This window comes from Haemorhous mexicanus, chromosome 7 (genome assembly GCF_027477595.1).
Source record: "Haemorhous mexicanus isolate bHaeMex1 chromosome 7, bHaeMex1.pri, whole genome shotgun sequence".
Lineage (NCBI taxonomy): Eukaryota > Metazoa > Chordata > Aves > Passeriformes > Fringillidae > Haemorhous > Haemorhous mexicanus.
Window position 1 is genome coordinate 3,316,927 of NC_082347.1, and position 14,201 is coordinate 3,331,127.

At 46.1% G+C, this 14,201-nt stretch overlaps 1 protein-coding gene across 2 annotated transcripts in view; it reads left to right on the top strand.

Moving 5' to 3' along the window:
- The window catches only part of LOC132329644 (hexokinase-1), a 45,259-nt gene that overhangs the window by 12,898 nt on the left and 18,160 nt on the right, over positions 1-14,201 (top strand). For both annotated transcript variants that reach the window (XM_059850881.1, XM_059850882.1), the window contains exons 2-5: positions 875-1,037; positions 5,696-5,844; positions 10,498-10,617; positions 13,189-13,284. In XM_059850881.1, the coding sequence (XP_059706864.1) occupies positions 896-1,037; positions 5,696-5,844; positions 10,498-10,617; positions 13,189-13,284 (507 nt within the window). In that variant the 5' untranslated portion in view covers positions 875-895. The remainder of the gene's footprint in view (positions 1-874; positions 1,038-5,695; positions 5,845-10,497; positions 10,618-13,188; positions 13,285-14,201) is intronic.

Here is a 14,201-nt window from a genome sequence, read left to right on the forward strand (position 1 = left end):
CCATTTGTGGAACCAAATTTCCAAGGCAGGTAAAGAAACAAGGCAAGAATAGACTGGCAACTGAGGTAAAAAGGGTGGGAGGTGTGTTTGGCAAGAACCCCTCCAGGCCATGTTGTATTTTTCAGGCATCAAAGCATCTCTCAGTCTTCCTGACAGTGAAGGTGGTTGTAATATTATGGAAAGCAATATTGTTGGAAAACTAGAACTGCCTCCTTTTCCCAAGGAGGTAAAGCAAGCTCCTGTCATTGAAAGCCACAAGGGAGAAGTCAACAACTTTTTGACATTTTGTCTTGGGAAGGAAGGTGCCATCTGCTCACAGTGAAGTTCTGTCTTTCCAGACCCTCTGGTCATTATAGCTTTGGAGTGGGATAGCAGAGGTGGTCTGCTACACCAAAATAATTTCTCAGCCTGTGATGTAACCCCAAAACCACTGTGGCAAGTCCTTCCCAATGTAAGGCTTTAAACACAGAGCACCCCTGACACCCACATCTCCCCAGCTGGGACAAGGTGCCAAAAGAGGGATTTTTAGCTCCGGCTGTTTAGCTCATGGACACTCAGGAGAGCTGAGAAGTGGGGCAAGGGCTGGAGGTGGTGGTCTGAGGCTGTGGGCAGATGGTTTTGTGTGCAAGTGAGGAGGCAAAGTGATGTGGGACTGTGCACAGGAAGTGATGGAGGGAAGCCAGTAGGGTGGAGCTCACCTCGGGAGGACTTACACTTGTACATTCTCCATGATTTTGAGTCAGAAGACAAGACATGCAGCGTGTGCTGTGTCCTCAGCTTGGCCAGAGCCCTGGGGCCGTGCTGGGGCTGCCCACCATCCTTGCAGTGCAAGAGAGGGCAGCCCTTGACACTGGGGTGCTGTGTGTCCCCCCAGATTGACAAGTACCTCTACGCCATGCGGCTCTCGGACGAAACGCTGCTGGATGTCATGGCTCGCTTCAGGAGGGAGATGAAGAACGGCCTCTCCAGGGATTTCAACCCAACAGCCACTGTGAAGATGCTTCCCACCTTTGTGAGGTCCATTCCTGACGGGTCAGGTAAGCAGCTGAGGGTTTGTTTTCCATAGTAAACACGGTGTTGGAAATGCACGATGTCCTACCAGGAATAAGAGGGATTTGCTTCCTGGCAAGCCCAGACAGCATTTTGGAGGCAGCCTCTCCTCTGTGTGCAGGTCTGTTCCCACAGATGCTGGGAGATTTTGTGATTCCTTTGTCAAAGCCATTTTGATGCCAATGGAAGGGCCCTTCCTAGCACTATGCCTCAGTACATCTACTCTGAGACCAGTCTGCCAACAATCAGTACTTCTCATAGAACGGTTTCAGATTCATGCAGTTCACACTCACGTGACCTTGAGTCCTAAATACAGTGGCTTTTAGTGATGTGCTGTTTCCTTTAACATCTCCTCTTCTTACTTTTTCCCCAGTGGAACTGTGAACCATTACAGGCTGAATTTGAGTTTCCTGGCATTCATTTTGCAATTTGTAGCTTCCTCTTCCAGACTGTCTTGGTGGAAAACTCACAGAACTCGAGGAGGATGTAGCACGTGGCTGCAAAACTGCTGCTCTGGTGTGCTAAGCTTTTTCCATCTGGTTGCAGGACTCATTTTTTCCATGCCCACTGTACCAGATAAAAGTGGCACAAGCTGCTATCAGACACCAAAAAGGTGTTATGTTGGTAATTAAGACCAAGATTGCCTCTATTAATTCCTACTTAAAAATTACTATGTGTTTTTAAAAAATACCGTATGTAGAGTATCTAAATGTATTTGTAAACATTATATAATAGTAACACTGGGTTTTCTTCTCATGTAGCATGAGCTGGTTAACTAGTGTGGTGCCTACCACAAATTAACTAGTTTGGTGCCTACTTGTGTAGGCAAAAAAAAAATTGCAAGAACTGCATAACAAAGTTATTACCTATTTTGAGCCTTTTTTTTTTTTTGAGTTAAAATCGAGAATTTATTTGGTGAAGGAACATGAGGCAGGTGCTTTGTGTAAATTGGTGCTGCTGTCTGGCAGGTGGAAGTCTTTGATAGCTTTGCTTTGGTGTTGCTTTCTGCCATCTCAGTTTGAGATGTGATTTGCTGTCTGAAGAAAACCAAAGGGAGAATGTATTTGAATCCTCTGTTTCCCTTAATTTAGCACTGCTGGCTGTTCTGTTGAAATGTTGTGTTGAAATTTGCAGCCGATTGAGAAAGGCAGCTGTGCCACACAGAGCTGGGTCACAGGCAGAGGTTGCACTCAGGGTTTGCACATGAGGTGACTTGAGGGCTTTTGTGTGGAATCCCAGCACTTCTACTGGCTCCAAATTCCCTGTTTTCTTGTTGATGTTTGTTTTGAGCTCATTTGAGGAGTGACTTGTCCCCAGTTCCTGCTTCATCAGGCATTGCACAGTACCAAACCTGAGCTGCTTGCAGGGAGTCAAATAGTTTTGAAAATTGTTCCATTGTACAATCTGGGAAGGCTTAGAGATGGCCCAGGAAAAGGGGGATCTGCACATGGCCAGGAGAAGTGTGAGAGGTTGCTGAGCACTGCTGGGCCCCAGGAGGAGCCAGGGCAGTGAGCAGCACTGACTGTGTAGGCGTGTCTGTGTGTCAGGGTGCTAATTTCACATCAAGCATTACACACCTGCTTAAAAAAGAACCTCGTGTAATGTGTCCAGGGCACTCAGTTCCTGCTCCTGAGCCTGCCTGGCTCCTGCCAGCCTCTCCAGGCTGGGCACACTGCTGGCAGTGCTTTGCAGCACGGATTAGAGCAAGGCAGTGCTTTGCCCAGCACAAGTTCTGTACAACTCAGTGGTGATCTGTGTGGGTGGGTGGCTAGAGCCCCTTTGGATAGGTGTGAGGAAAAGCAGGCAGAGCCATTCCATTCTGTCCCTGAAAGGGCATGTTCTGAGGCCAGGTATGAGCAATGTTTGCTGTGAGGGGATGTTGTGGCATTTCTCTCCCTGACTCACCCCTGTGTGCCTGTCACGTCTGGCGCAGCCATGGCACAGGTGCTGCCAGGACAGGTGCAGAGCCCCTTCCCTCTTCCTCCCAAAGGTTCTGGGGGGTCCTCATGGATGTGGCTGTGTTGATGTGCCCAAAGATGGCAATTTCTGCCTTCAGCTGTCCCTCCGTAAAAGCCAGAGGCTGAAAGCCTGCCCTTTTCTCTGGCCTGTCTCTAATTACTGCCTTGTAAGCTCTTTCCTCTGAGTCCAATTATTATTATGGGAGCTGACTATTCAGAAAAATACTGTTGTTTAGTTTCAGATCTGTGCTTGTGTTCTTTTTCAACAAGGAGTTTGTGAGCAATAATTCTAGAGACTCTGGAGGTGTTGATGTTAGCAGTTTTTTTCCCCCCTTCATTCAGAGTTGTTTAATTTACAAAAACCATCAGGTTTTTCTGTCCACAGTGACCAGAATGGTACCTCAAGCTAATTCAAAATGCTTTCAAAGTCCAGATAAATTCACAGCAGGTTTGATTGCACCTTGGTGTTACAAAGCACAGATTAAGTGCTGCTACTTGGGTTTAATTCCACAAGTACACTAAGAGAAAACTCTAGTTGCATGCAGAAAGCTTTGCACTCTAGTTCAGAGATCTTTTAAAGGGTGGAGGACGGTTCTTAATAATCCTTTACCTTGCAATGAGCTTGATGGTGCTGGAAATCAAGCACCCTAACCTGTTAATTTATTTACAAGGAAGGTATTTCAGAAGTGTAGTGTTTGTTTGAGGTATGCACTTAGGCTTCAAAAAGGGCCATCTGGTCCAGTGTTGATTTTCCCATTAGTTCTTGGAGGTAATGGCTTGCACTCAACAGATGATACCCATAAGATAAAGCTTATTTGGGTATTTGGCTTAATGAGAAACTTGTGCTCAGTGTTTGACTTCCAGACTTGCTGCAGTGAAGTGGGTTATGAATTTTTTATGCTGAGCCAAATAAAGGGAGCTGCATCTCCAGTTTGTGTGTGCTCCTGTTTTAAGTGACATTTGTACTGGTGCAAAGGAGTGTTTGAAGCCACACTGCTCAGAAACAGGTAGGGAAGCACTGCAAGATCTGTGTTTTGGCAAACTCAGCTTGCCCATGTCTTGAGCAGCAAGAAGGACAAGTTGCATTGCAGTGCAGTAAAATTAGGAGGTGTATTAGAAGTTGTGGGCTCCCACTGTGGATTTGCTATGTTTTTCTGCATGGAGTTTATTGTTCTTTGTGGCTTCTCACATGACAGTGTTTTGTTTCTGTGTTACACTGCAGCCTTGGAAAACCAAAGGGACATTTGCAGTGTGTTTTTGCCTCTCTTGGTCTGTTTCTGTTAAAGATCCTGTCCTGAGGGACACCTTGTGCAGTTCATCAGCTTTGCTGACTGAGCTGAGGCTCCCAGAGGTGCATGGGGTGGGTGATGAGGAGGAGCAGCTCACTAGGTCAGATTTTAGGAGTTTTGATATGAGATTGGACAGAGTAGTCTCAGAGGCAAGTATGACTGGAAATCCTAGTGGATAAATTGCATACCTGGAATTTTCATGACAGCCTGGGGTCAGAAGGCTCTGGGAGCTGAGTGTGTTTGAGATAACATGTCACAACAATCTTCCCAGCTGCTAGAGCTTTTTCCACTTTGAATTTAGATAGAAGTGGAAAAAGGGCAATGTTAGGAATGGCCTTCTGAAAGTCACAGCTGATGAGGAAGCAGGATGAGAAAACACCACTGCCTTTGCTCTGCTGCCCTCTGAGCAGCATCAGTTAGCCTGGAGATGCCATGCACAGACACAAATCCTTGCCCAGAGCCCTGGTGATTATCTGCAGCCTGGACACGCCCTCCTGTGTGAGAAAGCTGTGCACACTGCTTGCCTGAATATTCTCTTTTTGGCAGACTTTGGCAATCACTGTCTTTGCTCCCTCTTTTGTAGGCCATGAGATAGCACAAGCAGGTCAGGCAAATATGTTTGCCTTGCTCTCCAGGGGTGCCAAAGGTGTCATTCCTCTGATACCCAGGCCACGTGCCTGGAGTCTGTGACAATGGAGGGTACTGGATTGGCTTCAGCTCTCTCCAGCACAGGGGGAGATGGAGGTACCCTAACTCTTTCCTCCTGGGCAGATATTAGGAGCTCTGTGCAAGGCATCACAACTTCTGAGTAACTCCTGCAGCAGTACAGGGCTGTTTTTTTAAGCTGTCCTTTCTCTGACTTCTCTTATCTGTCTGCAGTTTGCAGTGAATCTCAGCCTTTCTGGACACGAGATAGAGGGGTGGTTCCTACTTTCCTTACATCTGTGTGTAATTTTTGATTTTAGAGCAGCCACCATCCACTGTTACTTACCAAAATGACACAGGTTTATTTACAGCAAAAGGCTGCTTGTCAGTGGTCTGGCATCCCTTCATTCTACTGCCTCTGCTTTCAACATCTCTTTTGGGTCTCTCCTGAGATCTGTGCTCTGCCATCTTCATCATGAGATCTGGATACAGACTGTCCAGTGCTTTCAATTCCTTTTGGGTAAACCTTCATTGCAGTTGCCTGTATATCAGTGGTGCTTGGCATTGCCATTGCACCAGCTTCCTGCTAAATTGTAGGGAATCAGATCGATGGAATCAGGTTCACGTGGATGCCCTGCAGCTGGCACTCTAGGGACTGGACATTTGCTTCAGTGCTGCACTTAACCAAGCTTGATGTTTCCCAGATTTGTGCTGTATATATTTTTAATCACTTGTGTCTTGTTTTCCACATAGAGAAAGGAGATTTCATTGCACTGGATCTTGGTGGCTCTTACTTCCGAATCCTTCGGGTGAAGGTGTCGCACGAGAAAAAGCAGACGGTGCAGATGGAAAGTGAAATTTACAATACCCCAGAGGACATCATGCACGGGAGTGGAACACGGGTAAGCACCTCTTCCTTGGCACATCCCTCTGGAGATTAGCTCCTTAGATTTTAGAAAACCCCCACAAGGCTGAGCTTAGCCAGTTGTACCTACAGCATGCAGGCTGCACCTCAGGGTCAGCACTGAAAAGGAGCAAGCAGTGTAACAGAGCATGCATGGGTGCTGCAAACCTGCTGTCATCATGTGGGAGACTTCTGCATAAGAGAGGGGAAAAATGGCTTAGAAATAAAAATTCTGGCTTTTATAGTGAACTTACTTTCCATTAGTACAAATGGAGAGTAGGAAAACAACTTAGTCTTTGTAAGCAATGAACATGACCAGCCCTGCAATTGTAGTGTTAGATGAGGGGTAGAAATCACCATGACAGCCACATCTCTGTGCTGGCAGTCTGAGCAACTCAGCATTCATGAAAAGTACAAGTACATTGAAAAAATTACAGGAAGCTGATAGAATGTTTTGGCACAGCTTCACTTAAGTTTTGTTGAGTAATTGAAAGGTGGTGGTTGTTTTTTTTTTTTTTTTTTAGTCTTCCCTGTTCCAAGAGTAGAAAATACTTGTATCCATTCACTTGGATTTCAAATTGAGTTCTTTGAAAGATTTTTTTTTTTTTTTTTTATGATCAGGAAGTGGATTACACTGGCAGATTTGTCTCCGTGTCAGCCTAAGGCAAAACAAGTAATTTTCATTGTTGGAAACAGCAAGGTTTCTTCACTTTTTATTAGAATGAGGTGCTGTTCAGGAGTGTGAGACCTGCAGGAAACTTCAAGCTTGTTTCAGAAGAATAAGCAAACAGGAGAGAAAGAAAAATTATGGGAACAGCTTTTCTACCTTTCATATATTTTCTGTAGTCACCTTAATTGTCTGTGTGTAACAAGTGAGTGCAGCAGTGAGTGTAAGATGGCAGTCATGGCTTGTCAGTAGAACTGATAAAAGCATTGCTGTGATATCTGAACCACAGCAGTAAAATAACCTTCTTGGAAGGACTTTTCCTAACCTTATTGCTTTGTTTTTGGGCCAAAAGGTCATGCAGTGGCTTTCTCACAGGGTGGTTTTGGAGGGGAGCTGAGCTGAGCTGCCTGTGGCTGGAGGAGGCAGGGAAGTTGGGTGGGCTGCTTGGAGGTAGGGTGGCAGCAGGGGTTGCTTGTCCATGGATGGGTGCCAGGAGCTGGAAGCTGACAGGCAGCAGGGCTTTCTGCAGACCCCAGTATCTGCCCTGGGGGAGGCAAGGCAGGCTGGCTTTAGGGGATTCTGATGGAGACTTATGATAAGGGTAGTAAAGAGAAACTGGGAAGGGAGACATCAGGTCTGCTTTCTTTCCATGTCTTTGTCATATCTCTGTTTTAATTTTTCAATATCCAAAGGCCATTTGGCTGTTGGGAAGCAGCACTGTGGAGCTCAGGCTGATAGGCTTTGTCATGGCTTTTGGGCTGAAAAAAAGGCAAGCAAGGCTTCTGCTGACCCCATGGGCACTCTATTGAAGTATCAGGAAAATAAGAGCAGAACTTGGAAGCATTATCAGAATAGCACCTGGGTTTGAAGTTGTTCCATGATGATATCCAGTGCTTGCTGTGTGCCTTCAGAGGGAAGCATGGGAGATGCCCAGGAGGCAGCTGATGATTTGGTGCTCATGACTGATGTCTGTGCTTGAGGTTTTCTGAAATGTCCGAGCCAGATTTGTGGAATACTTGGGCTGAGCTGCCTGTGTAGGGTAGGCTACTAATGATTTCCAGCAAGCTGTGTCATTAACTTTGCTGAGTTACACTCCTAAAGCTTAGTGCCTAATCAGCTTATTGAAAGATTGTGATTTATGGCTTCACCTCTCACTGACATGGTTCCTTTGGATATTTTGCACTTCACGGCATTCAAACTTCCATTTTTGTCCATCTGTCAGGCATGGGCTCACAGTTTTACCAGTCAGAGACAGTTCCCTGTCAAAGTCAAGGGCAAAACTCTGATTGACTTCAGCAGTATAATAGCAGGTCTAAAATTTGTAAGAATCCTGTCTCCTGTGTCAGTTCAATGAATGGGAATGTGCCTGAAACTTGATTTTGGTGTTGCTTTTTGTGTTCCAAAAAGCAACCACTGGAGGTAACTTATGGATTTGTGGCTGTTCTCTGGATCTGAAACTGTGGTTTCCTTGCTCCTTAAATCATCCCCATTGAGGGGCTTGGATCTCCTGTTGCTTGTCCAAGTCTCCTGTCTGCCAGCCAAAGGCATCATTATGGAGACCTCTTGGAGCCCAGCTTGAGCAGGCAGCTTCTTGGTCAGGGGAATTAAGCCTCATCTGCTGCTCAGGGTCTCAGGCTGTATTGCCTCAGGTCTCTAAATCAGAGTAGCCCTTTCCTCTTGGCTGTGGCATTCTCTCTGTCCATCTTTTTAACATGTGATAAAATATTTGGCTCACACTGTTCCCTACTGCAAATCTGTGGGTAAAAGAAGATTTTGATTTTTCCTCAGTGCACCTTCCCTACTTTAATGAAATTTTACTGGATCTTTGTATTGTTGCCTCTACTATCCAGTCAGAGTCATTGGCACTGGTGAGGTTTGGATGTTAACATGGGCATGGGCACACACAGTGTGCCTGGAGTCTCCTTAGGAAAATTTCACAAGTGTCAGTGGTAGCAAAGCTAATAAATGCCTGTCTTTTTTCTGCTTTTGAGCCATGCCATCCCTCTGTGGTAGCACAGCCAGACCGTGCTCCACTGACTAGACACAGCTCCTGTAGTGTCCACATCATGGGTAATGGTTAACTGCATTTGCATCTCATTAACTGTCCTCCCAGTGTGCTGCTAACTCACAGGTGGGCTTCAGCAGGTCCTGCCAGGCCTGCAAAGGCAAACACAGCAGGTGCATGGAGTTTTTGGAGTCTGTTGGGAATGCCCAGGAATTTTTTGCATTTAGACTTACAAAGCAGAGCCCGTCTTTTCTCTATGCATTCGTAGTTCTTTGCATGAGAGGGATTTTTGTAACAACATACACAGTCAACATTTCTGCTTCCTGCTCTCTGAACTCCCGAGGGGTTTGAGGTTGGCCCCTGGATTTTGTTTGTAATCCTGGAAGCAGCTGAAAGTTTAGTAGGATTGAGTATTCAGCAAGATATTTTCAGATGGGAAGCATAATCAAAGCACACACTCCTGCTGTTTCTGTGTTCCTCCTGGAGAAGTTGCCATATTCTGTGATGTAACTGTAGTTCTTTTCCTAATTCCTCTGTCCCTCATCTGGACAGCTGAAAATTGTCTTCCAGAAGTGCAGCAGAGTGCATTGCATTCCCAAGTTGTTTCTCTGCGTGGGCTCAGAAAAATGTCTTTGATTTGCCCAGGGCAATGAATGGCAACATTCTCCCTGGGAAACCACTGTACTTTTCCTTAATCAAATCTGACCTCATTTAAGGCATGAGTCTAAGGTGTTCAGTTTAATTGTAACATTACACACACTGCTTCTTGACCTGCTTTGAAGGACAAAATATTCCTATTCATCCTTTGTAATTGCTGCAGTCTGTCTGTAGTACATTCCTGTCTCTCCAAGACTCTCAATTGTTCTTAATAAAGCTGTGTGGGCTAATTGGAACCAACAGATGTCTTTGTGTACTCCCTCCCAGTTATCCCCAGTCTTCTAGGCAGATTACCTCCTCTCATCCCACCACTGCTGTAGATAGGATTTGTTTCATTTTCTTTGGGTTTTTGTTTTTCAGGGAGTTAAAATGTGAGGCACAGTTATATCCTGGGGCAGGCAGTGGCTTGTTAATAGCTTGCCATCCATCTGTGGTATGGGTCAGTTGAAGGCAGGTCTGGCTTTCTGGTGCTGGTAAATCCAAACCTGTGTTTTTGTTGCTTCAATTGCTCAGGCTTGATTTCAGCTTTGAGCATTGCAGTCTACCTGAGGGGCTGTCCAGGTGGCTCAGTGCCTCCCTGGTTCCTGGTCTGGCTGACAGGGACACAGAGTGCCATGGTCACAGGTGCCATCGAGGCATCTGGGTGAGAGTTGGTACCCACACGCCTGGTGCAGGCTGCCTGCAGAGTTCAACCTTTTAAAAAATGCAGAAAATATCCCCAATTTGGGCTGTTTCTCAGAGCATCATGGAAAATATTTAGATGAATCCCTTGGGTTTCCTTTTTGTTTGTTTTTTGTGTGCTTTAGGCCTAGTTTTGAGATGATGTTCTTTTTGGGTGGCTCCTGCAAAGTGCTGGGTCTCAGCAAGGCTTGAGTGAAGCAGATGTTGTCTTCTCTACATCACTGTAAAAGTGCTCAACCTCCTCTGGGACTGGATCCCAAATGTTCTTTGGACTGGCTCCTTCCTGTTATAGAAAGGTTAAAAGAGCATTCTTGTTCTCATCAAATGTTAAGTGGAAGGGTTACAGCAGGCTCGAGAGCCACGAGCCTCTTGTTGCAGGAAGTGTTTTTATATGAGTGTAAAAGATGCCTGCAGAATTAGGTGTGCAAAAGGACAGTGCATTTCATAATGTATTAATTATTAAGGTGTTAATATACCCTGCTTGAGAGTATTTCCATAGCTATGCCATTTATACATCTTTTAAAATCTGGAGAGCTATTTTCCCCTTATCCCTCACTCAGAGAAGTTTTCATATAGAATTTGAAACATTTTCTCCCTGAAGCTGTATCTCTAATCACGGTGGTTTTGTATTTTTCTTACAGCTTTTTGATCATGTTGCTGAATGCCTGGGAGACTTTATGGAGAAACAACAAATCAAAGACAAGAAACTGCCAGTCGGGTTTACATTTTCCTTCCCCTGTCGACAGTCCAAGCTAGATGAGGTAAGAAGATTTCACAATTTTCTTAATACACAGAAGAGCTGCCATGTTATTAAAGCAGTATCCTAGACAGGTCTTGTTTTGGGGATAAATGAGTATTACATTTCACTGTCTGACTGTGTTTGTGTTTATGTTTCTGCCTGAAAGAGCTGGGTAACGAAAGAGGAGGAGACTGTGATGTTTTGTGCTGAGCTCCTCAGTGTTACGGCTTACCCTCTAAACATGGCCGTGGTTTTCCCTGCCTCCTGTGCAGACTTTTTCCCCTCTCCCCGGGGTGTGGTTGGTGTGAGCCAGCCCAGCAGGGTTTGCTGGGTTTTGCTGCCCCTCAGGAATGCACAGGGATCTGGATCCGGGTGTCTGTGCCAAGCATGATCCTGATCCCTGGCACCAGGGCCACTTGGAAGGGTCACCTGGAGCCAGCCTGCTGCCCAAAGGGATGGGGATAACCAGCCTGAGCACTGACTGTGAGATTCCCAGGACAAGGATGCTGTTGTGTGTTCCTCTTTTTGCTCCTTGTACCACAAATGACTCAGCAGGCTCCCGGTACAGCATTGCCATGGCAACGGTGTAGCAAACGAGTGCAGGAAAGTTAAATCTACACAAAACACGCAGAGGTTGCCCTGTTAAAGCATGACCTGCTTTTCCAGCCTGCAGGTCCCTAGGTTAGCCTGGTGCAACAGCCCCTCAGATGCTGGTGCTGAGGAGGGTCAGGTGAGGCATGATTTTCATTACATTTCATACTTCTTGGGCAGTGCTGAGAGCTGAGCCCAAGGGTGCTGACTAACTCAGGGTCTGAAAGCAGTTCAGAGCAGAGAGCTGCCTTTACCTGCATCAGATCAGAAGAGATGAGTTGATCTTGGGGCAGCTCTCCCATCTGGCTGTGGTGCATGGTGAGGCTCAGGCTCCTGACCACAGCAGAGCCGTGCTGGGGATGTGGTTGTGAGGTTGAGTTGCCCTTGGGAAGGTTTGCTTAGCTGCATGATGAAAGGTGCTTGTTTGTGGGCTGGTTTGCTCCAGCCAGCTGGGATGGAGTCGTGCTTGTGTGGGGCAGGGGCAGGCAGCACGTGGGGTGCCATGGGGACACCTGAGCAGTGGCAGAGTGGAGTGGGGTAGTAACGAGGCAAGGAAGGGTTCCTCTCGAAGAGAAAAGCCTGCAACAAAAAAAAATCATTGGCAGTTTTGCTGATGTGTTTTGGATTGCTGTTTCTGCTTGCCTGGGTGCTGTTTTCTTGTGCTTGGTGAGCAGAAGGAGACAAGGTGGTCCCTGTTGGCTCCAAGGGTGATAAGATGGGCACTGCATGGTTGGGCCCCACTCAACCCTGCTGCATTCCAAGGGCTCCTTTCTGCTGCCAAGGCTTTGCTGGGGAAGGAGAAATTCCTTCCAGCGCAGTGGCCAGTCACGCTGAGAGGAGCTGCTCTTTGCCAGTGTGGTTTGACCAGTTTCTTATTAAAGTTTTGTGAAACAAGGTGCCCTTTTTGCCCATGAAAGCTGTGCCAGCAGAGTGGGCTTTGCCCACAGTTTCCCCGCTCAGCAGCACGGGATTTTGCTGGGTTTCTAAATGGTGGCCACGAGGGCAGCACATTGGCAAAACTCACACAAACTGAGTTTGTGGTCGAGGGGTAGGACACTATCTCCTGGAAAGAGCTGCCCTGACCCTCTGGTCCCTGTAGTTGTCTCAGTTTGGAGGGAAAAATTGATTTATAAGCTGAGATATGGGCAAACATGCACCTGGGCAATGGCTGCTTGTGCCTACAGGCTTCAGCTTTTCTGGTTTTTAGCTTCTTGGACTCCTGTTGTGACAGATTTGAACATTGTGGTAGGTATCAAAGCTGAGCTGGTTTGAGCTGTCCTTCTGTCAGTTGATTACTGTCAATACTCTTTTCTTTCTTTTATTATTATTTACCTGTTCACTGAATGCTCTGATTCAGCCAGGAATTATGCAAATAGCAAAAAATCAGTGTAGTCATTACCTTGGGGGGTTTGCTGGCTCTTCAAGATGGTTTGCAGACAAGGAATTCAATACTAGGATTTCCTTTTTGATCTGTGCTGTAAAGTAGGGACATGCATTGTTACATCTCCAGTATTTTCATTTGCCTCAACCCAAAGACATGATCCCACAGTGAAACAAGCCCAGACAGATGGGACTCCAGGCAGTAAATGTGCAGCAGCCTGACCCCCACTGCAGCTGAATCCTGGACATGCCAACATCATATCCCTGCTCTGCAGTCAGTCCTGTACAGTCAGCTTTTTCTGAAAGCAGTCTATTTCCATGGCCCAAAAGGATTAAATGGTTTTCCAAGAAAAACTGTCGAGGAGTAGCAGGGAGAAGAGTAGGCTGAAAATACAAAATGCAAACACACCATTTTCTAGCAAGGGAGGGGAAAAGAATTTTCTATCTTTGATCTCACTGTAATTAGGCTCTAAGGCCGCCAATTGTCTCAGGTTGGGTTTTTAGAGGTCATGTGTGAAAAGAGACCTGAGCATTCATTTGAGGTATAAAATCTTGTTTTTAAGGGAAAAAAACCCAAACCAGTGTGTGTCTTATGTTGACTGTTGCTGTGTTGTTTTATCAGGGTTTTCTGATAACCTGGACGAAGCGCTTCAAAGCGAGCGGAGTGGAGGGAGCAGACGTCGTGAGGCTGCTCAACAAGGCCATCAAGAAACGTGGGGTAAATTGCACTTCTTTTTCTCTTTTAGCTGTATCTCAGCTTTGTCAGGGACCGCTCTTGGTGTCACTCACTTGAGCAGGTGGTCTGAGTGATGGTGGAGCTCTGCTTCCTTGCATGACAGTGCGTGGGTTTGCTGGAAAAAGGAGGCGGTGTCAGAGTTGCCGTGTGGAAGCTGTGATTTTCCTCCCAGCACAGAGCTGAGTTGCTGTGTCGTGGCTTTTTGCTGGCAGCCTTCAGTGATTTTATCACTCTTCAAAAACTGAAGAAGTGCTGTGTGGCAGTGCTGTGGCTTTTCAGTGATACCAACGCGTCCCATTCCTGAGAAACTTGTTTCTCATGGGCTGGACTCGGCTGAGTTGTGCACCTGCTGTGCGTGGGAGCAGGAGAGGAGCTGAGCAGAGGAGAAGGGGATTTCAGGCTCAGCCAGCTCTTGCTCCCTGCAGTTTCCCTGTGTGACTTTATAGAGAGTGAAGGTGACCAGGTTGCTGATTTAAACAAACAAAAAGGCACTGAGCGTGAGAAGGAATGAATTTGGGTTTGCATAATGCTTGCAGCCAGGTCATATGTTGATTACTCAGCATCCAAAAATTCATTGGAAACTGTGAAGTATTTGCTTTCTTTGGGCAGTTGTGGACTCAAGCAAACCTGAATTTTGCCCTCACCAAACAACATTACTGGAGTCAGTAACTGTCATTAGACTTGGCAGAATCTCACACACTGAAGAACCTGGAAAGGAATGGCTGCATGTAATTTATTTAATTACATTATTTTTGTATTAAAATCTTCACTTGAAATAAAACACATTGACGATTTAAGTGAATCTGTAAGAAATATTTTCTAGATTGATGCCTCAAGCAGCTGCTTCAAATCCTTCCATGATGTTTCAGTGCAAAGCTCCTTCTCCCTCGTGTATGGGC